The sequence below is a fragment of the Pristiophorus japonicus genome, chromosome 5, assembly GCF_044704955.1.
Source record: "Pristiophorus japonicus isolate sPriJap1 chromosome 5, sPriJap1.hap1, whole genome shotgun sequence".
Taxonomy (NCBI): domain Eukaryota; kingdom Metazoa; phylum Chordata; class Chondrichthyes; family Pristiophoridae; genus Pristiophorus; species Pristiophorus japonicus.
The window spans coordinates 25,128,505-25,151,293 of record NC_091981.1 but is presented as its reverse complement, the minus strand read 5'-3'; the positions used below and the strand labels follow the sequence as shown (position 1 = coordinate 25,151,293).

General features: G+C 47.0%; 1 protein-coding gene and 1 long non-coding RNA gene across 3 annotated transcripts in view; one reads left to right on the top strand and one right to left on the bottom strand.

Annotated features, from left to right (window-relative positions):
• Window positions 1–1,545: 1,545 nt before the first annotated feature.
• Window positions 1,546–17,543, top strand: LOC139264269 (uncharacterized). Its single transcript, XR_011593305.1, has 3 exons — window positions 1,546–2,510; window positions 13,504–13,708; window positions 16,658–17,543. It is a non-coding gene; the product is annotated as an uncharacterized lncRNA (long non-coding RNA).
• Window positions 15,156–22,789, bottom strand: part of LOC139264268 (interferon-induced protein with tetratricopeptide repeats 5-like) — a 20,906-nt gene continuing 13,272 nt past the window's right edge. The window contains exons 3-4 of one of the 2 annotated variants that reach the window (XM_070880450.1): window positions 21,874–22,010; window positions 15,156–17,327 (exon numbers count right to left, since the gene is read on the bottom strand). In XM_070880450.1, the coding sequence (XP_070736551.1) occupies window positions 15,875–17,327; window positions 21,874–21,878 (1,458 nt within the window). In that variant the 5' untranslated portion in view covers window positions 21,879–22,010 and the 3' untranslated portion in view covers window positions 15,156–15,874. The remainder of the gene's footprint in view (window positions 17,328–21,873; window positions 22,011–22,789) is intronic. The other variant, XM_070880449.1, reaches the window with a different exon arrangement.

Sequence of the window (22,789 nt, the reverse complement as noted above, 5' to 3'; positions counted from 1 at the left end):
GGGAATTGGGAGGGCTGAGATCGGGAAAGATCAGCATGGATTTGGGAGATGGTGGCACAATCAAGGATTTTGGAGAGCAAAGGAGTTTGGAGATGGGTCTATGGTTTGCAAGGACAGAGGAGTTGGGAATGATTTTTTCGAGGAGAGATGTGATGACAGCAGATTTGAAGGGATGGGGGACAGTACCTAAGGAGATTTAACGATATCAGCTAATATGGGGGCCAGGAAGAAAGTTGTGTGGTCATCAACTTGGTGAAAATAGGGCTCGAGTGAGTAGGATTTGGGTCTCAAGGACAAGGTGAGCTTGGTGGGGGCATGAAGAGACATTGGAGTCAATAGAGAGAAAGTTGCATATTCAGGGTTAGGTCAGTGGGAACCCATAGGTGAAGTTTGTCCTGGTGAGCTAGGTGAAGGGACGGAAGCGGCAGACGCGGCTGAATGGATCGTCTCAATTTTCATGACCGAGAAGTCCATGATGTCCTCGCACTTGGTACTGGAGATGAGGGTGGAAGAGGCAGGGAGAGGGATTTAAGAAGACTATTTGTCATGGAAAATAGAAGCCAGGGGTTATCATTGCAATCCAGGATGATCCTGGAAAAGTGAGCATTTTTGGCAGAGAAGAGAAGGGTGCGATAATGTTTTATGCATTGCAGTCAGATCTGACAATGAATAGCAAAACCATTTGTCCTCCATAAAAGTTCAAGTCTGCGTCCCTTGGACTTAATGGAGCAATGGTTAGGACCATACCAGGAAGAATAACCAGGGTGAAAGACAGTAATGCAGTAATGGTTTAAATGTGGACAAGAACATCAAAGGTGGAGGTGAGGGTGTGATTGAGCAGATAAGTAGTGTGGTGTATGTAGCACACAAATCACTGACTCCACACGGTCTGGTGTTGATCTAACTGCTGTGACCTTCGTCCTTTATTGTTCAGCTCCAGAGTGCCTCTCAGGTGTGGTGGTCAGCCTTTTATATTGCCTGTTGCAGGTACTTCCAGGTTTCCCACCACAGCGTCCTCTGTGGTGTACCATTGTGCTTACATTACATTTAAGGTACCAGGACAATACACACATTAATACATAACATCACACTTCCCCCCCACCAGGACGCAGGATGACGATACACACATCAATACATAACATCACATTTGTCCAACGGAAGGCAGGTAGGCATAGACAGTGCGTTAGTATGGTACATGTTATCTGGTACATAAACTAGTTATTGACTGGTAACGGATCCCTGATTTCCTTGTTAGCTCTTATCATTAATTGTGCTTCATATTCATTATTTTACACAAATACAGTGGCCATTCAGCATTAAAATATTAATTCTTATTATAAATCCGCCATCTCACATTAACATAACTCATTTTAGACTCGCTCTGCCTTACAGGAGTCCTTTGTGGGGACCACCACATGGTAAGGCCCCTTTAAGACTCCCGGGTGCATTTCCTTTTTAAGGCGCCATCTTTGATGCAGGAGGATTCCACGAGGCTTCGCCTTGGGCGCTGACATCTTTGATACTCTGCTGCTCTGGACATGAGGCCACCGCCATCTTGCTTTCCGCCGCTCCAGAATTCCTCCGCCGCCGCAGCCTCCACCATCCCTCCGCTGCCACCTGACTTGCCGCCTCTCCTGCGGCTGTCGTGGTCGCTTCTCCGGCGGCCACCGTAGCCGCCTCCCCTGCGGCTGTCGTGGCCTCTTCAGCGGTCGCACTTGCCGCCTCCCCCCGTGGCCTCCGTAGCGGCCTCCCCTGCGGCCGCCGTGGCCGCCGACCTCTAGCTGCTGCCGCCGCCCGACTCATGGCCACTGCCCGACTCTCCCTCTGCATTGGCCCCTCCGATCCGCCGGCCATCCTGGATCCCTCGCACCTCACCCGCAGCGCCCTGCCGGCTCACCCCCCCACCCCCCACTAGGCCCCTCTCTGCAGCGCTGCTTGCCTGTGGGGGCTGAGGCTGCAGGATCTCTGTGTGAGGTCCGGGGCTGGGACTTGCCTGTGGGTCGATTGAGGCTGCAGCTCCAGCTCGGTTGGCGCTGCTCTCTGGGGACCCGGGGCACGGCAGCACCCCGGGGAGCAGCAGCCTGTGGAGTGGTGAAGTCTTCACAGCTCCCACGGACCGTCCCCATCCACCTCCGGCCGAGGAGTGTCGGCCCATCGCCTGCAACGACCCACAAAGGTAAACCGTGCGTCTCGTCCCCGTGGGATACCTGCACCATCGCTCTGCCAAGAACAGGTATTAATTCCCTGGTGTAGGTACGCAGCTTCACCGTGACCGGGACCAGCTTGGGTCGTGCAGCTGGGTTAATCCACAGTTTATCAAAAGTTCTCCGACTCATCAACGATGGACCCGAGCCCGTGTCCACTTCCATACTCACAGGGACTCCGTTGATTTTTACTTCCCTTATCACTGGGGGCGAATCGTCGGTACACGTGTACAGTCCCAACACCTCATCATCTTCTGCCTGCTCTTCGCTGGATGGTGGATCATCCCCCATCTCCTCAGCTACATGGTGAGTCCGATTTCTTTTACACATACGCTGAAGGTGGCCTTTCGTGTGGCAGGTATTGCACGTGTACTCCGCAAACCTGCACCGGTGAGCCCCATGGCTTCCTCCACAACGCCAGCATGGTGCTGCTTGATTTACCCCCCTCGGCGGACACTGAGTTCCAGGACCCTATGGTCCGTGGTCTCTACCCCAGGCAGAGCCACGTTCTGCAGTTTTGTCCGCGGTGGGCACTATCCTGTGGACAGTGCCTGCCGGGTTTGAGACTGTGTGGATTATTTGCTTAGTGCTGCAAGTCGAGGTCATATGTGCCCGGCTGATGGTGATGGCCTTTGTCAGAGTGACTGTGGGTTCCGTGGCTAACAGCTTGTGAAGGAGGCCCTCGTGGCCAATCCCCATAACGAAAACGTCCCGCAAAGCCTCGTCAAGGTGTGCGCCAAAATCACACGGCGCCGCGAGTCTCCTGAGGTCCGCAGCATATTTGGTGACATCCTGGCCCTCAGGTCTGCAGTGATGGTAAAATTTGTATCTGGCCATGAGGATGCTCTCCTTCGGTTTCAACTGGTCACGAATGAGTTCAGTCAGCTCCTCGTATGACTTGTCCCTGGCGCTCCCGGGTGCCAGCAAATCCCTGACGAGACAGTAAACCTCATCTCCACAACTGGAGAGCAATATCGCCTTACGCTTATCTCTCATTGCGTCCGTGTCCTACGTCAGGTCGTTTGCTGTGAAGTAGTACTCGAGCCTTTCCGTAAAGGCCTCCCAATCATTGCCCACGGTAAAATCCTTTAGCGAGCCCAGAGTAGCCATGGTTGCGTGGAGTTCGTTCGCCAATGTGGTGTATGTAGCACACAAATCACTGACTCCACACGGTCTGGTGTAAATCTAACTGCTGTGACCTTCGTCCTTTATTGTTCAGCTCCAGAGTGCCGCTCAGGTGTGGTGGTCAGCCTTTTATATTGCCTGTTGCAGGTACTTTCAGGTTTCCCACCACAGTGCCCTCAGTGGTATACCATTGTGCTTACATTACATTTAAGATACCAGGACGATACACACATCAATACATAACACGTAGCTGTAGAAATGTTGTGATGAATGGAGGGACAGCTGAGAATTTGAGGGGAGTTTGGAGGGGAAAGGGGGAAGTGGGTGGTGTGCAATACAAGGATGTGATCAGAGATGGCCTGATCTGTGATTGAAACGGTGGGAGCAGCGAGAACAGCTGAGGTGCCGCAAGATCGAGGGGGTGGCCGTGAGTATGGGTAAGGGAGTTTATATGGAGGGAGAGATTAAGGGAGGATAGGAGTGGAGTGAACTCAGAGCTGGGCGAGAATGCTGAGTTGAGATGTACTTGAAATCACTGTCGATGAGAAATCACTCAATGCAGTGGTTAAGGGAGGAGGGCAGTGAAGATATCGCGGTGGGAAAGTTGGCTTGGTATTTGGCTGGACGTGGAGAACAAGGATTTTAAATGGGATACGAAAGAGGTCGAACAGGGTGAGATGTTCAAAGGAGGAGAAGGTGCCAGAGGAGTACGGAGACGAACCACGGTGTGATTTGGTGATAAATGCCACACCGCGTCAGCAATTGTTTGGGTGAGGCCAGTGATAAAAGGTATAGCCAGGCAGGGAAGATTCATTTAGGGGGAAGGCGCCTTCAATCATCAGCCTGGTTTCCGTCAAGGCCATGATGTCGCAGCAATCATCCACAGGGTTAGCATTGGGCGGGGTGAGTGGGACGGGATGGAAATTGGAAAGGTTAGTGCCCAGCTCTCGCACTGAGCAGTAAGGCTGGCGAAAGAATAGGATGAGATAGTTTGAGTTGCTGCACATAAGGAGAGGATATTGAGTGTCTTGTTGGGCTCTTCAGAGAATGCCAAGCAAGGCACAGAGGGAAGCTATAGTCTTATCTAAGATCAAGCTTCTGATGGTGGCATGAGTGTAGGAAGGTGGAGGTGAGCTGTCGGATTGGAGTAGGGAATTGGGAGGGCCGAGTACCCGAGAGGGGAGAAATGATAGGAGACACGTCGACAGCAAGTAATTAGGAAGGCAAATGGAATGTTGGCGTTTATTGCAAGGCGGATGGAGAATAAAAGTAGGGAGATCTTGCTACAACTGTACAGGGCGTTGGTGGGACCACACCTGGAGTGCTGCATACAGTTTTAAAGAGGGATGTACTTGCATTGGAGGCAGTTCAGAGAAGATTTACTAGGTTGATTCCTGAGATGAAGCGGTTGTCTTATAAAGAAAGGTTGAGCAGGTTGGGTCCATACTCATTGGTGTTTATAAAAATGAGAGGTGATTATATTAAAATGTGTAAGATTATAAGGGGGCTTAATAGGGTAGATGCAGAGAGGATGTTTCCCCTCATGGGGGAATCTAGAACTAGGAGGCAAAGTTTCAGAATAAGGGCTCGCCATTTAAAACAGAGATGAGGAGGAATTTTTTCTCAGAGGGTCGTGAATCTGTGGAATTTTGTATCCCAGAGAGCTGTGGAGGCTGGGTCACTGAATATATTTAAGATAGAGAGAGGCAGATTTTTGAATGATAAGGGAGTCAAGGATTATGGGCAGCGGACAGGGAAGTGGAGTTGAGGCCAAGATCAGATCAGCCATGATCTTATTGAATGGCAGAGCAGGCTCTAGAGGCCAAATTGTCTACTCCTGCTCCTATTTCTTGAGTTCTTATGTTATGCTCTTATAACAAAAGAAAGGGGTGGGTCTAGAAACATAGAAAATAGGTGCAGGAGTTGGCCATTCGGCCCTTCGAGCCTGCACCACCATTCAATATGATCATGGCTGATCATGCAACTTTAGTACCCCATTCCTGCTTTCTCTCCATACTCCTTGATCCCATTAGCTGTAAGGGCCACATCTAATTCCCTTTTGAATATAGGAGGTATAAATAGCAAAGAAAAAATTGTGGTAGTAAAAAGGGCAAGTAGATGTGATGGGTTCAGATCCGGAGCGGCAGACAAAATGCTCACGCGAATGGACACAGGGGAACTCAAGTTCCATAGGCCTGGTTACATAGCAAATACCCCACTCCATTTTAACTGCCTGCCTGCTGGTTTCCGCCAAGTATGGGGAGTTAAAATCGGGACCACAAAGTCAGTTACAAAGGGGTAACAGAGCTGGCAACTGAATTGCTGCAAATGCTGTTTTATTTCTGGAAAAGCAATCCATGTTCAATAATCTAAATGCAAATTTAAATACAGAAGGAATTACAATGATCTAAATCTCATAATAGTGTTTGTATAAAAAAATCGACAAATTCCTTCATCAACTTTACCTCCAGTGGTGAGTTGACCGAGCACAGTACGCGGTGTGTTGTCATTTCCTGATTATTGGTTTCTTGAATGTGAAAGTAGAAACTGAACCTGGTAAACAAAATTAACTGTTACTGTTTTATAATCTGCCTTCTCACCATATGAGAATTTTAAAATTGAGGCGTTGCCAGGCTGGGAGCCAATGTATGTCAGTGAGCAAAGGGGTGATGTGTGAATGTGACTTGGTGTGAGTTAGGATACGGGCAGCAGTTTTGGATGAATTCAAGTTTATGGAGGGTGGCAGATGGGCAGCCGGCCAGCAGAGCGCTGGAATAGTCAAGGCCAGAGCTAACAAAGGCATGGATGAGGGTTTCAGCAGCAGCTGAGCTGAGGCAGGAGTGCAGTTGTGTGACGTTACCGAGGTGGACAATGTGAACAATTAGAAACTGTGAAGGGGTTGAGGGAGGTGGTAGTGAGGTAGAGCTGGCTGTTGTCAGCATAGATATGGAACCTGAATCTGTGTTGTGGGATGATGTCGCCGAGGGACAGCATGACGAAGAGAAAAGAAGGGGGCCAGGGATAGATCCATGGGGGTCTCCAGAGGTAATGCTGCAGGAAAAGAATCCATTGCAGGTGATTGTCTGACTATGACTGGATAGATAAGAATGGAACCAGGCGAGTGCAGTCCCTCCCAGCTGGAGGAGGGAGGAGAGGCGTTGCAAGTGGTGTTGTGGTCAACTGTGTCAAAGGCTGCAGATAGGTCGAGAACTATGAAGAGGGATAGTTTACCACAGTCACAGTCACACAGGATGTCATTTGTGACTTTGATAAGGGCTGTTTCAGTACTGTAGCAGCGGAGGAAAACTGATATCAGGGTTTCAAAAATGGAACTGCGGGAAAGATCGGCATGGATTTGGGAGGCAATGGCACATTCAAGGACTTTAGAGTGAAAAGGAGTTTGGAGATTGGTCTGTGATTTTCAGGGAAAGAGGTGTAAGGGATGATTGTTTTTAGGAGCGAGGTGATGACAGCAGATGTGAAAGGGAGGGGGACAGTACCTGAGAAGATTTAACAATATCAGCTAATATGGGGGCCAGGAAAGGAAGTTGGGTGGTTGTCAATTTGGTGAAAATAGAGTTCGAGTGAGCAGGAGGTGGATCCATTGAACAAGGTGAGCATGGAGTAGGCATGAGGCGTGATTGGAGAGAAACTAGGGAAAGCTGCAAGTTCAGGGCTTTGGCAAAAGGAAACCAGAGGTGAAGTTTGTCCTGGTGGGCTAGATCAAAGGATGTAAGTAGCAGACGCAGCTGAACAGATGGTCTCAATGTTCGTGACCAAGTAGTCCATGACTTCCTCGCAGTTGTTATTGGAGATGAGGGTGGAAGAGACAGGGAGAGGGATTGAAGGAGATTGTCAAGGAGAATAGAAGCCAGGGTTTATCATTGGGTTCCAGGATGATCTTGGAAAATTGAACATTTTTTGACCGAGGAGAGAGTGTCTGATAATGCTTGATATGGTCCAGTCAGATCTGGCGATGAATAGTGAAACGATTTGTCTGCCATAAAATGTCAAAAGTCTGTGTCCCTTGGACTTAAAGGACCAGCGATGAATGCTATATCAGGGAGAATAACAAGGGAGAAATAGAGAATTGTTTATATTGGGGACAAGAGCATCAAAGATAAAGCTAAGGATGTGATTTAGCAGATCAGTAGCTGCACAACTGTCGTGTCTTCCACTTCGTTAATATGAAGTTCGGGACCTGGAATGTCAGGATCCTCATGGACAGCTCCAACAGCAACAGGCTGGAATGCCGCACCGCCATTAGTTGCCCGGGAACTTAGAAGTTTTAACTTCGACATCGCCGCCCTAAGCGAGACCCGCGGGCAGGGGAAGGCCAGCTCAAGGAACATGGTGGAGGTTACACCTTTTTCTGGAAAGGAAAACCAGAGGAAGAACGCCGCCTTCATGGAGTCAGCTTCGCCATCAAAAATGAGCTGGTTGACCGCCTCAAAGACTCCCCCTGCGAGGTTAACGAACGCCTCATGACTCTTAGTCTTACCCTATCCCGGAACCAATGTGCCACAGTGCATACGCCCAAACACGGATGAGGTTAAAGAGGGTTTTTATTCCAAGCTCAAGACATCCATGTCCCGCGTCCCCATGGGCGACAAATTGATTCTCCTAGGTGACTTTAATGCCAGAGTCAGCAGACGCAGCCTTCTGGGGAGGTGCGATTGGCAGAGAGGGGTTAGGGAAAGCCAACTCCAGCGGTACCCTACTCCTGAAAAAATGTCTGCAACATGAACTCCTCATCACCAACAGCCTGTTCTGCTAGAGGGATAAATACAAGGCATCGTGGCAACACCCTTGCTCCAAACCCGGGCACCTGCTCGACTATGTCATCGTCTGAGCCAGGGATCACCATGACAGCAGCTGACGACTGCTGGACGGACCACCGTCTGATCCAATCCATCATCGACATTAACATAGCCCCAAAGCAGAAGGGCAGCAGAAGCAGTGCCGCAAAAATGTTAATTAAGGGGCACTTAAAGACCCAGCTAAAAGTGCCCTATACAGCCAGCGCCTCACAAGTAATCTGACGTGCCTTGAAGACCCTGAGATGCTGAATGCCCACAGCGCTTGGTGTACCCTCCAGGCCTATATAACCAGTGCCTCTGAAGAGATAATTGGTCACTTAACCAGAGAACACCAGAACTGGTTTGATGAAAATGATCAGGAGATCCAAGGACTAATAGATCGCAAGTGCAGAGCATTTCTGAGCCTCAAGCAACAACCTAACTCGGGGGCAGCAAAGCAGCGTTATAGAGGGCTCAAGGCAGAGGTCCAACAAAAAACCCCAGAGCTAAAGAACAGGTGGTGGATGGAGAAAACATAAGAGATACAACAACTGGCCGACAGCCACGATATGCAAGAACTTCAACAATTGTACATCCCTGTTTGGCGTAAAAATAAAATGGGGAAGGTGGCTCAACCGTGGCCAACAAGGGAAGTAGCAGAACGCCCTTATGGACAGTGGGCAACAGTGCCCAACAGTGGGCACCTCTCCCTCTCTTCTGTCCACAGTCACTAAGTTTATACAAACGCCAGCTGATTCACAAGCGGTAAGTAAAATTGTGCTGCTAATCTTTGGAGTGTTTCTGTCCCAGTTAATGGCGGATCTTCCTCTTTCTGGTGTTGCTGTGCGATGCCACTATTCCCTGGCTATCAGCGGTGGCTCCTTGAAGTGTAACGGAGATCCTGCTGGGAGCCTGCCCTGCAGGTCTAATGAGCTCTAACCTGGGAAAATGGGTCCGTTCACATGGGTCAGAGTGTTCAGTAGAAGTCCCGCTTGACCCACCTCTGACATGAACCCTTCCTGGAGGAAAACCCAGCTCAGGAAGACATAATGATACAACAAAGATATTATGAAAAAAACTGCTGGGATGGTTGAAGTAGTGTTGCCAACTCTGTTTGGGCGTATTCCTGGAGGTTTTGTCACATGAACTCTCACCTCCAATAGCCCCACCCCCGAGCTCCCGCAATTGATCACCAGATACGCACATCATCGCGTCGCCCCGCCTTCCTGCACCAATTGGAAAGCAAACAGACTCTTCAGTACCTGATTGGATGATTCTTAACTGTTAGTCAAACAGCCTTTTTCCCCACCTCCAATACTTATATTACTAATAAACAAAAGGATTCAAAGAAAATTTTAAGAACACTCAATTTATTTCATGTCCTCGTGAATGTTCTCCTCAGTTACTCACAGGAGTGTGTTGGAGATTAATCATCAATATATGGAGACTCCAAGACAATTCTGGAGGGTTAGAATATGAAGATATGAACATACGAACAATGACGGACTGGTCCATCAAGCCAACATATACATTCCACCTCACCCAAAACCATGTGATCTCCTGGGAGAGGCAAAAAAACATTAAAAACCCAGGTCAATTTTGGAAACAAAATCTGGGAATTTCCTCTCTGACTCATCTAGGCAATCAAAACTAGTCCAGGAGATCACTCTGGCCATTAAATTCCCTGCAGTATCTATCTTCTGTAAGAGTTCAACTCCGCCGCAGCCAGAAATAAATCCAGCTTTCACTTGAAGGAATTCAGTGAGTCTGCATGCATCACGTGAAACGGCAGCTTGTTCCAGAGATCTACTATTCTCTGGGAAAAGAACCATCTCCTGACATCTAACCTAGATCTAGCCCTATACAACTTAAATTTGTGCCCCCTGGTCCTGCCTAACCTATTTAATGGAAATAAACTGTCCACTGGAATGCTCTCTATTCCCTTCATTATCTTATTAACCTCAATCATACCCCCTCTAAATCTATGCTGCTCCAAGATATAGAGTCCCAACTCTTTTAGCCTATCTTAATAACTAAGATGCATTAGACTTGGAATTAGTCCAATGGCCCTCTTCTGCACCTTTCCAGTGCCTTATCAATATCACCCACCAATTGAGGACCAAAACTGGACACAGTATTCCAAGCGCAACCTGATGAAGGTCTTGTACAAGGACAAAACAGTATGCCTCGTCTTACACTCAATCGTCATATGGATACACCCCAACATCCTATTTGCTCCAGTTATCACTGCACGGCATTGCTCGTGTACCTTTAAGGATGTATGCACGAGAATGCCCAAATCTCTTTCATCTCCACCATCTTTAATATCTTTCCCTGGAGAGTGTATGAATGTTGAGCATTTGCCCTGCCCACATGCATAACACTGCACTTATCTAAGGCAACATTTTCCAGTCTTGAGCCCAATCTTCCAACACATTAAGATCTGCCTGAATCAGACGAGCCTCTTCTACAGTTCTAGCAGTCACACAGATCTTGGTATCATCTGCAAGTATGTAAATTGTGTCGCCAACCGCTGAATCCAGATCATTCATAAAAATAGTAAAAAGCAACGGTCCCAACACCGATCCTTGCGGGACACCATTGGTGACCGGCCTCCAAACAAATCCAAATCCATCTATAACTATTATTTGCCTGCGTCCTGCCAGTCAGTTCTGAATTCAACTCAATATATTTCCATTAATACCAGAGGCTCCGAACTTATAGAGAAGCCTCTTATGCGGTACCTTGTGCGGTAGCTTTTTGGAAATCTAAGTAGACAATGTCTACTGGGCTTCCCTCCTCCACCAACTTCGTAACTTTTTCAAAAATTACAATTAGATTTGTGAGACATGACCTCTTTTTTATGAAGCCATGTTGGGTGTTCCTAATATGTCCCTCTCTATCCAAGTATTGATATATTGCATCACTTATGATTCTTTCACGCATCTTGCCTATACTAATGTTAAACTACCTGGACCACACTTCCTCCCACCCTGCATCCTGTAAGGACTCCATTTCATTCTCCCAGTTTCTCCGTCTCCATCGCATCTGCTCTGACGACGCCACCTTTCACACTAGTGCCTCTGACATGTCTTCCTTTTTCCTCAACAGAGGATTTTCCCCCCCACCGTGGTTAACATGGCCCTCGACCGTGTCTGTTCCATTTCGCACACCTCTGATCTCACCCATTCCCCTCCCTCTCAGAACCATGACAGGGTTCCCTTGTCCTCATCTTTCACCTCACCAGCCTTCATGTTCAACAGATCATCCTCTGGCATTTCTGCCACCTCCAGCGTGATCCCACCACCAATCACATCTTCCCCTCCACTCCCGTCTCAGCATTCCGAAGTGACCGCTCCGCCCGCGGCCACTCTGGTCCATTCTGCAGTCAACCGCAGCACCCCCTCCCCTTCCCACGGTACCTTTCCGTGCAAGCAGAGGAGATGCAACGCCTGACCTTTTACCTCTTCCCTTCCCACTATCCAGGGTCCCAAATACTCCTTCCAGATGAAACAGCGATTTACTTATACTTCTTTCAATGTAGTATACTGTATTCACTGCTCACAATGTGGTCTGCTCTACATTGGGGAGACCAAGCGTCGATTGGGTGAACACTTTGCGGAACACCTCCGTTCAGTCCGCAAGGGTGACCCTGAGCTTCTAAGCGCCTGTCACTTTAATTCCCCACTCCATTCCCACTCTGACCTCTCCGTGCTCGGTCTCCTACACTGTTCCAGTGAAGCTCAATGCAAGTTTGAGGAACAGCACCTCATCTTTCATAGAGTGCATAAGGGTTCCTTGACCAGTATGTAATGGAACCAGCCAATGGGCAGGCTCTCTTGGATCTGGTCCTGTGTAATGAGACAGGATTAATAAACAATCTCCTAGTAAAGGAACCACTTGGAATGAGTGATCATAGCATGGTTGAATTTCAAATTCTGATGGAGAGTGAGAAAGTTGGATCTCAAACCAGCGTACTAAGCTTAAATATAGGAGACGATGAAGTTATGAGGGCAGAGTTGGCTAAAGTGGACTGGGAAAATAGATTAAAGTGTAGGACGGTTGATCAACAATGGATTACATTTAAGGAGATATTTCACAACTATTAAGAAAAATATATTCCAGTGAGGAGAAAAGGGTGTAAAAGAAAAGATAGCCATCCATGACTAACTAATTAAATAAAGGACGGTATCCAATTAAAAACAAGGGCATGCATTTGTGTTCTGTGTTGCTGGAAATGTTGACCATTTTATTGATGTCAATGTTATAAATGTGTTGTGGGATGAGGTGGGGGTGGAGTGTAGTTTTGACAGTTATACTTATGATTTCACACAAATGGTCAGATTAAATGTTTTTTATTCAACATAACCTTGTTGCGCATTGTCTCAGATAGCTGCACTGTTACACACTGGTGATTCCTTAACATGAAAGGGTATAATTAAATTTAACTTGAATCAACTTAAACTTTAACTGGCACCTAGGTGATGTCCACCAGTGATGTCTGAGCTGCACACACAGTAGTGTGTCAGCTTTGTAAATAATTGCAACATTCTGTCAGGCAAAGCACTCATTTATAAGCTGCTGACGTAAGAATCTTGCAGCTATTTTAGCCACCATAGGCCCTTTCCTGCGCTCTGGAGGGGGGCGTGAGCACAGTTGCATCGTCAGCCTGATTGTCTGGCCCGAGGTCAGCGTCCACCTCCTCTCCTGAGGTGGACCGTCAGTCCCTTTTGGCAATTCTTGTCCCCTCCTGATAGCCAAGTTGTGCAGCATGGAGCACACGATCATGAATTGAGCTGCCTGCTCAGGGTGGTATTGTAGCTCACCTCCTGAGTGGTCCAGGCATCTAAAGCGCTGCTTGAGCACACCAATGGTTTTCTCGACAATATTGCATGTGGCTCTGTGGCTCTAATTGTACCGCTTCTCGGCTTCTGTGTGGGTGTCATGCAGGGGGATCAACAGCCAGGTGGCGAGGCCATATCCTTTGTCACCAAGCATGCAGCATTGACCTTGTGGCTGACTGGTAAACATGTCAGATACAGAGCTCTCATTCAGGATGTGAGCATCATGGATGCTGCCTGGAAATTTGGCATTCACTGCCATAATTATCTGGTTGTGGTCGACAACGAATTGCGCCTTCAGGGAGTGAAATCCTTTTTGGTTCTGAAAAACCTCTATATCCTGAAAAGGTGCCCGCATGGCGATGTGTGTACAGTCTATTGCTCCCTACACCTTGGGGAATTTAGTAATTCGGTAGAATCCTAGAGCCCTCTCAGTCTGAGCCTCCGTGGTCATAGGGAAGCTGATAATGTCCATCCTGCATGCCTACAGCATTTCAGTGACCTGTCTAATGCAGCAATGTGTGGCTTGCTAAGATACAGCGCAAATGTCGACAGCGGAGGCCTGAAAGGAACCCGACGCGTAGAACGACAGTACCACGGTCACCTTGACCTTGAAGGACAGTGCGGTCCTGATGGTGCTGGAAGGCTGCAGATCTCCCCTGATGAGCAGACATATTTCACTGATAACCTCTTTGTGGAAGCGCAGTCTCCGAAGGCAGGTGTTCTCGGATAAGTTGAGGTAAGACCTCTTCTCCCTGTAAGTGTGGTGAGTGTATGATCTTGTCTTCCTCATCAGTCTGGCACGTCTTACATTGGGCATATAATGCTATCGAATATACCTTCTGCCATTTCTAGCCTGCAGCATCTGCGGTGTCATCAAGACAAGCTGAGAAATGGCTGACCCCATTCCAGTAACTATTAGTATAATACCGATTGTTCACAAGCAATAAGACACCTAAAGTAGATTCCAATCATCCACAGTATGATAAGATGTTTGTTTAGATGTTCATATAAATTAAAAGAACTCCAGAGTACATCCAAACTCCCCAGAAGTTGAAGCAGCCTTTTAAATGGAGCGACCTGTGATTTACAAAATGGGGTCCTTACCGCTGTGATTACTTCATGTCAGTTCAATTTTTTCACAGCAATTTTTTCAGCGAGCGAGATTTTGGCCAATATGTGTGCAAGGTGCTGAAAGTCACGCTCGCCGATATTGTGGGCATTATACCTCATTTCAGCATTAAAATGGACGTTAAGTGGGTGGTATGCATGCAAAAATAACGGAAAGTCTAGCCCTCAATCTTTAATTATATTCAAAATAGATGTAGCTAAATTTTTGGGAACAAAGCAAATTAAGGGATATGGGGATAGTGCGGGAAGGTGGAGTTGAGGTAGTAGATCAGCCATGATTTTGTTGAATGGCGGAGCAGGCTCGAAGGGCCAAATGGTCTACTCCTGCTCCTATTTCTTTTGTTCTTATGTCTTCAGGGCTCTCCAATTTAGTCCCTCAGCTGTCTGTGTAACATCTCCAATGTCTTAAAAAATTAGTTTCCAACATTGCACAGAGCTGAAACAATACCTTCACAGAAGGGCTGAACCCTTCAGGGGCTGCTTTACCAATAAGTCTAAATATGATGTGAGGCGTCTGCAGCCTCTCCCAATGTTAGGTTCTCCCATTGTCCCATTCCTCTGGACCTTCCCAACCATTTCTTCCTAACCTTTCTCTAATAGCACTATGGCTACAGCTAGCAGTGCAAGGGCCATGTTTCACTCCACAATCAACAGCTGTGTTAAAGGCTGGTCTGAATGTTCCTTACAGAGCTGGTACAGTTCACCATCACAAAGTATGGACTATGAGTGACACTTACTGTCAGCATTAGCACAGATCAATAACACAAATATCATTTTAGTTACAGTTTCTTTTTATTGTTTATTTTAACACAGTCTCTGATATTACAGCAAATTAATAATTCTGGTTGGAAAATCTATATCTGCAACTATTAAGCTTTATTAATTTTAGCCATTTAAATCTATTATTATATCCTTTAGCCATAAGTCACCCGATGGAAATTAACTGCTTCCATTGAAGGGGCTAGAAATCAGGGAGCTGCGGGCGGCTCGTTACAGGGAGAGAGAGAAAATAATCCTTCTTCACGCGTGATACCGGCCATCCTGTGTAAAGTGGGGACTGTACTCACAAATATCGATGCATTTACAAACAAAAGGCCGCTTCGACTGAAAGTATTAACAGTGTATATTAAATAATATAAGTTGGATGAGTATCCTGCCAAACTTGTTCATAGATGAGAGAGCATCACAGCATCTTTCAAACACTGGGATAGAGCCTCTGCTAATTTGCCCTCGTTTTATCAGTACAATCCAGGTGAAATCTGCCGAACCAGCACAAAAGATCACGGGAACTCGAGCAAGATTTACATCAAGCGTAAATCAAGTATTCCGTGATCTTTAACGCTGGTTTAAAAATCTACAAAACTGGCCCCGCCCACAGATCGAAATAACGAGGATGGCGAGTTTCTGCCAATTGCGCCCGTTTGAGGAGGGTTTTCAAATTGAGCTCATTTTCTTAGGCCCCTGGGCACTAGTAGGCATGATTTAAAAGTTTTACAAATTATTATATTTAATTTACTTACAAACTGACTAGTGTACAACAATGAAACTAATAAATGGTTCAGTATATCTACCTTTAAGTCATTTTCAGTCATTTAAAATCAGGTTTCCCGCAGGTGAAAGGCTGGTTCATTAAAGATTTTATGTCTGTGAGTATGCAAATGCATTCTAGCGGAAACTTGAACTGTAACCTATGTAGCGTAATTTACAACTAAGTTCCCAATTGCGCCAAAGCAGAAACTCCACCCAATGTGTTTAGTTTTAGCTGGGTTAGTCATCATTGACTGATAGAAAGGCGTAATTTACAAAGAGCACTTAGATATTCTTCATTGCCACAATCAAACTCCAAGGCCTTTTCAAAGCATTCAATAGCTTTGCACTTCTTCCCATCCTGCTGGTGCAGTAACCCAAGAACACCAAAGGCCTTGCTGTTTCTGGGATTCCTGTCAATTTGTTTTGTTGCAATCTTTCTCAAGTTTTCATGACACAATTGCCAAGCTTTTGTGTCACGTTGAAATTTAAGTCCTTCCAGAAAATAGTTGATGGCATTTGATTCCGATCTTTTCTGGTGCAGTTCAAATAACCCAATCTGCAAATATACGGACTGCTTATCAGGATGATTATCTTCTAATTGCAGGAAATCGCTGTAGATCTTCTCTGCTTTGAGATATTCCCCATTTAATGAACAGATTTTTGCAAAATCTAATCGTGCAAAAATAAATGATGGCTTCTGCTCAAATGCCTTTTCAAAATGGTACTTGCATTGATTGATCAATTCAGCTTTCTGTTGAAAAGCAGGATTGCGAGGGTCTTTGCTGCCTGGATGTTTGATCAACTGATATACTTTGTTTCTGTAACACAGACCTACTTGGTGGTGTAAGAAGGAAGAGTGTGGGATAATTTTTAATGCTTTCTTCAACAGCTCCATAGCTTTTTCCACATCTCCTTCTTTTCTCAGAAATCTTGCTGCATAACGAGTTACATATGGAAGATCAGGGGACTTCTGCAATGCTTGTTCAACTAATTGCAGTGCTTTCTCCTTTTGTTTGGACTCTTGCAGTTTTAGAGCCAACAGCACCATGGCGACAGAGTCATCTGGATCAAGTTCCAGCACACGTCGCAACTGCTTCACTGATTGACTGGGTTCACCATTCTCTGAGATACCAGGACCTCCTTCCAGACGAAACAGAACAGTCGCATAGCCAACATTCCATTCAGTATCATCAGGATCTTCCTCCAGAGCTTTCTCAAAACATTCCTTTGCCTCCTCATAGTATTGAGCAGCAGAACTCAACAGTGACCAACCCTTCTCCCCGTATACTTCAGGTATCAGCGCTGTATACCGAGAGCCATCAGTCAATTGTTTACAGATCCTCTCCAGCTTGTCGAGGTAGGACTGGGCCTCTGTCAGTTGGCCCATGTGATAATATACCCAGGCATAGTTTCCATAGGTGATGATGCTTCTTCTTTTAAATTCATGTTCATGATTTTCCCTCAGAATTTTTTCAGCTTCATTTAAGTTTTGAATTGCCTCTTCACAGTTGCCTTGCAGACAGTTTACAAAAGCGAGGTGGTTGTAAGACATGGCCTGATATTTCACACCAGCCTGTATTAAATTGTGTAATCTATACTTCATGTCCTCCAAGTCAATACTGTCTTTCTGTGGGGCCCACGTGAATTGACATTGAAGCTCGCCGAGTTTCGCTTTCAAACAATCGTTCAGTGTGTTGCTGTAAGAGAACAAAATAATCAAAGCCCATCTTATAGAAACATAGAAATTAGGTGCAGGAGTAGGCCATTCGGCCCTTCGAGCCTGCACTGCCATTCAATGAGTTCATGGCTAAACATGCAACTTCAGTACCCCATCCCTGCTTTCTTGCCATACCCCTTGATCCCCCTAGTAGTAAGGACTACATCTAACTCCTTTTTGAATATATTTAGTGAATTGGCCTCAACAACTTTCTGTGGTAGAGAATTCCACAGGTTCACCACTCTCTGGGTGAAGAAGTTTCTCCTCATCTCGGTCCTAAATGGCTTACCGCTTATCCTTAGACTGTGACCCCTGTTCTGGACTTCCCCAACATTGGGAACATTCTTCCTGCATCTAACCTGTCGAAATCCGTCAGAATTTTAAACGTTTCTATGAGATCCCCTCTCATTTTTCTGAACTCCAGTGAATACAAGCCCAGTTGATGCAGTCTTTCTTGATATGTCAGTCCCGCCTTCCCGGGAATCAGTCTGGTGAACCTTCGCTGCACTCCCTCAATAGCAAGAATGTCCTTCCTCAAGTTAGGAGACCAAAACTGTACACAACACTCCAGGTCTGGCCTCACCAAGGCCCTGTACAACTGTAGTAACACCTCTCTGCCCCTGTACTCAAATCCCCTCGCTATGAAGGCCAACATGCCATTTGCTTTCTTAACCGCCTGATGTACCTGCATGCCAACCTTCAATGACTGATGTACCATGACACCCAGGTCTCATTGCACCTCCCCTTTTCCTAATCTGTCACCATTCAAATAATAGTCTGTCTCTCTGTTTTTACCACCAAAGTGGACAACCTCACATTTATCCACATTATACTTCATCTGCCATGCATTTGCCCACTCACCTAACCTATCCAAGTCACTCTGCAGCCTCATAGCATTCGCCTCGCGCTCACACTGCCATCCAACTTAGTGTCATCCACAAATTTGGAGATACTACATTTAATCCCCTCGTCTAAATCATTAATGTACAATGTAAACAGCTGGGGCACCAGCACAGAACCTTGCGGTACCCCATTAGTCACTGCCTGCCATTCTGAAAAGTACCCATTTACTCCTACTCTTTGCTTCCTGTCTGACAACCAGTTCTCAATCCATGTCCACACTACCCCCAATCCCATGTGCTTTAACTTTGCACATTAATCTCTTGTGTGGAACCTTGTCGAAAGCCTTCTGGAAGTCCAAATACACCACATCAAGTGGTTCTCCTTTGTCCACTCTACTGGAAACAACCTCAAAAAATTCCAGAAGATTTGTCAAGCATGATTTCCCTTTCACAAATCCATGCTGACTTGGACCTATCATGTCACCTCTTTCCAAATGCGCTGCTATGACATCCTTAATAATTGATTCCATCATTTTACCCACTACTGAGGTCAGGCTGACCAGTCTATAATTCCCTGTTTTCTCTCTCCCTCCTTTTTTAAAAAGTGGGGTTACATTGGCTACCCTCCACTCCATAGGAACTGATCCAGAATCTGTGGAATGTTGGAAAATGACTGTCAATGCATCCGCTATGTGTATCTAACTTACATTTATAGCTCATATATAATCAATGTAGCAATGCTGGTAAAGTCACAATAGCAGAACAGATGTGCAGGTCAGTGCACGTGGGCACAGAACACCTCCCTGCAGCCTGACTGCCTGGTTTCGCTCAGTTTGGGGGAAACCTCTAGAAATCCCGTAAGGGTCCTGGAGGCAACATAAAATGAACAATTGGCTCATGAGTGCCAGCAGAAATCCACGATTATCCCTTAATATGAACATAGGTCGGAACATAGGAACATGTTCCACCATTCACTTTATCATGGCTGATCTGTATCACAACTCCATCTACCCACCCTGGTTCTGTAACTCTTAATACCCTTGCCTAACAAAATTCTATCATCACAGTTTTGACATATTTAATTGGCCTAACCGCAACAACTTATTGGGGGAGAGAGTTCCAGATTTCCACTACCCTTTGTGTGAAGAAGTGTTGTCTGACATCACCCCTGACTGGCTGAGTTCTAACTTCAAGCTGATGCCCCCTTGTTCTGGTCTCCCCCATCAGAGGAAATTGTTTTACTCTACCTACCCAATCAAATGCTTCAATCATCTTAAACACCTTAATTAGGTCACCCCTTAATCTTCTATATCTGGGGGAATACAAGCCGAGTCTATGTGAGCTGTCCTCATGATATAACCATTTTAGCCCTGGTAAAATTCTAATGAATCTGCACTACACCCGCTGCAGGAGCAATATATCCTTTCTGAGGTGAGGTGCCCAGAACTCAATGCATTACTCCAGATGTAGTTTAACCAGAGCTTTATACAACATTAACATAACGCCTACCCTTTGTATTCCAGCCCCATTGAGATCAAGACAAACAATCCATTCACCCCTTTCATTATTTACTGTACCTGTTCACTAGATTTAATGATTTCTGTACATGGTCCCCTAAATCTCTTTGCTCCTCCGCAGTTCCAGGCTTGTCACATTTGGAAAATATTCCGATATTTCTTGGCTCCAAAGTGGATGAGCACACATTTCCCCACACTGAACTCCATCTGCTAGTTTTTCGTAATCATTTCATTTATCAATGTGCCTTTGCAACTGTCTAATCCCATCTGTATTATTTACTGTGCCACATAACTTAGTGTAAGATTCAGCGAAAATATCGACAGCAAAAACTTAAAGTTCTGGACATTGCTTGGACACATTTTCTGTTACTGCAGAGAGCAGACAACATTAACTTGGGGCAGGTCCAAACCCTTCCCCTGAGTGCTCATAGACCCAGGGACAGATCCCAAACCCTTCCCGAGTGCTCTCAGATTCAGCGACAGATCCCAAACCCTTTCCCCGAGTGCTCACAGACCCAGGGACAGATCCCAAACCCTTCCCCCGAGCACTCACATGAAAGTTGACTGATTCTGTTTTCATAAACCAGCGGCACACTGACAATGATACATGTTTATTGTTATAAAACAGCACATCCTTTGAGTAACCATTAGCAACACACTTCGAGATTGCTGATTGTGTCTTTTATAAAATGCACAATCTATTTGTACAGTAGCAATGCATGCAACTAATAACCCTACACTGCCACCCTCTGGAACCTATTGCATGCACCAGTCCCAGCTCTCACAGAGAGGGAGGGAATACAGGGAGTGGAGAGAGACAGAGAGAGAGTAATTCCACCGTCACCAGTCTCCTGCTGTGAGAAATGTTCTATTTTCATTGCAGCAGTCACAGGGAGGCAGGTTTAGGAAGGAGTTTGCCCTGAGGCAGCTGCCTTGCTGTAAACATGTTTCAGCTATAAACAGATAGGTCCAGCTCCACTCATTTCAGTGGGTTTGAAATCAATGGCTTTGATATTAACCCCTCACACCTGGGAGAGGGTCACGGAGAAGTCAAACAGTCAAATACGTGAAACGTAGCCCTAACCCAACATGCATGGGATCTCGCAGTCGGCTGCAAGTAAATGCATCAGGCAGGTGATTGATGGGTTGTTTGTCAGTGCTGGAGGCATATAAACTTCCCCTGTGATGACAATAGCCAGAATCAGCGGGCACTCGGATTCACATCTTTGGCTGGCTTCCCACAGGGGCAGGCTGGCATCGACTGCACACACGTGGCAATCCGAGCACCCCACAGATTAACCAGGAGTATTTGTCAACCGCAAGGGATTCCATTACATCAATGTTTAGCAGGTATGTAACCACAAAAAAAGGTTCATGCAGGTCTGCGCCAGATTCCCTGGGAGGTGCTATCATGCTGCGGCAGCCCAGAATCCTCAACATGTTCAGACCTGGAACCAGCCTTAAGGGCGAGGTGACAAAGGATATCCCCCTCAAACCTGCCTGATGATACCTCTGAGGAGCGTTACATCAGGAGCCATTTGTCAACCTGATGTGTTATTGAGCAAGCCATTGCTATGCTCAAGTTGCGCTTCAGGTATCTGGACAGGTCTGGAGGCGCCCTTCAGTACTCACCAATGAGGGTCTCCAGCATAATCGTGGTGAGCTGCATTCTGCACAACACAGCACAGCAGCGAGAACTAAAGGTGAAGAGGAACAAGCCGCTCAGCACACCTCATCAGATGAGGATTCCAATGACATCCAGGGACGCCTGATTAAACCTGGGTGCAGTCTTTGTCCTCCTTCCTTCCATAACTCTGCCTGCACTCCTTCCAGCCCAATGTAGCTAACTGCAAACCTCCTCCTCCACTGCCTCTGTGAACTGGCCCTGTCAGTGGTCGAGGTGAAATCGCATCATGCAGGTCAGTGTCACGCCCGCTCACGTGCATTAGGGACACGAAAGCCGGAAGTAAAATGATAAAGAGGAATCCCCATTGAATAGGATATTTGCACACGTTCCACGATGTTGTGCTTTGGTCGCCCGCCATCGCCCCTCCCTCACCCGCACTCTGATCCCGTCTCTGCGTTAATATCGTGGTCAATGTCACTGTTATTTCCTTAAAATGTCAGTACATCTAATAATGTTGTGTAAAGCAAAGTGATTACTGACCTCATGATGGTGATCTGGATTTCACTTGTACTTCAGTCAGCAGATCAGCCGAAACACTGTGCAATGTTTGTCTTCCTGAATATTTTTATAGCCACTGGGATCACCTGATTTTGAGGAATTGGTTCCTGAAAGTGAAACTGGAAAGTGAAACTGACCAAGTCTGAGATTAGCCATCCAGTGGTTAGTTCCTCCCTTCCCCTCCCCCGCTCCGTGACCTCACCGGCTGTTGCTCAGTGGAACCTCTGGCTCGGTGATGTCACTTGATCACCGCAGCCGAGAGCAGCGACCACGTGGAGGTTTGGGGAGAGGGAGACTGAGGAATGGGGGCTCAGGGTGAGGGAGACTGGTGAATGGGGGCTCCGGGAGAGGGAGACTGAGGAATGGGGGCTCGGGGAGAGGGAGAGTGGGAAATGGGGGCTCAGGGAGAGGGAGAGTGGGGAATGGGGGCTCGGGCAGACGGAGACTGAGGAATGGGGGCTCGGGGAGACGGAGACTGAGGAATGGAGGCTCGGGGAGAGGGAGAGGGAGAGTGGGGAATAGGGACTCGGGGAGAGTGAGAGTGGAGAATGGGGGCTCGAGGAGAGGGAGAGTGGGGAATGGGGGCTAGGGGGGAGACGGAGACTGAGGAATGGGGGAGAGGGAGACTGGGGAATGGGGGCTCGGGGAGACGGAGACTGAGGAATGGGGGAGTGAGAGAGTGGGAGACTGGGAATGGGGGAGAGGGAGACTGTGGAATGGGGGCTCGGGGAGACGGAGACTGAGGAATGGGGGCTCGGGGAGAGGGAGAGTGGGGAATGGGGGCTTGGGGAGAGGGAGACTAGGAATGGGGGAGAGGGAAACTGGGGAATGGGGGCTCGGGGAGAGGGAGACTGGGAATGGAGGAGAGGGAGACTGGGGAATGGGGGTTTGGGGAGAG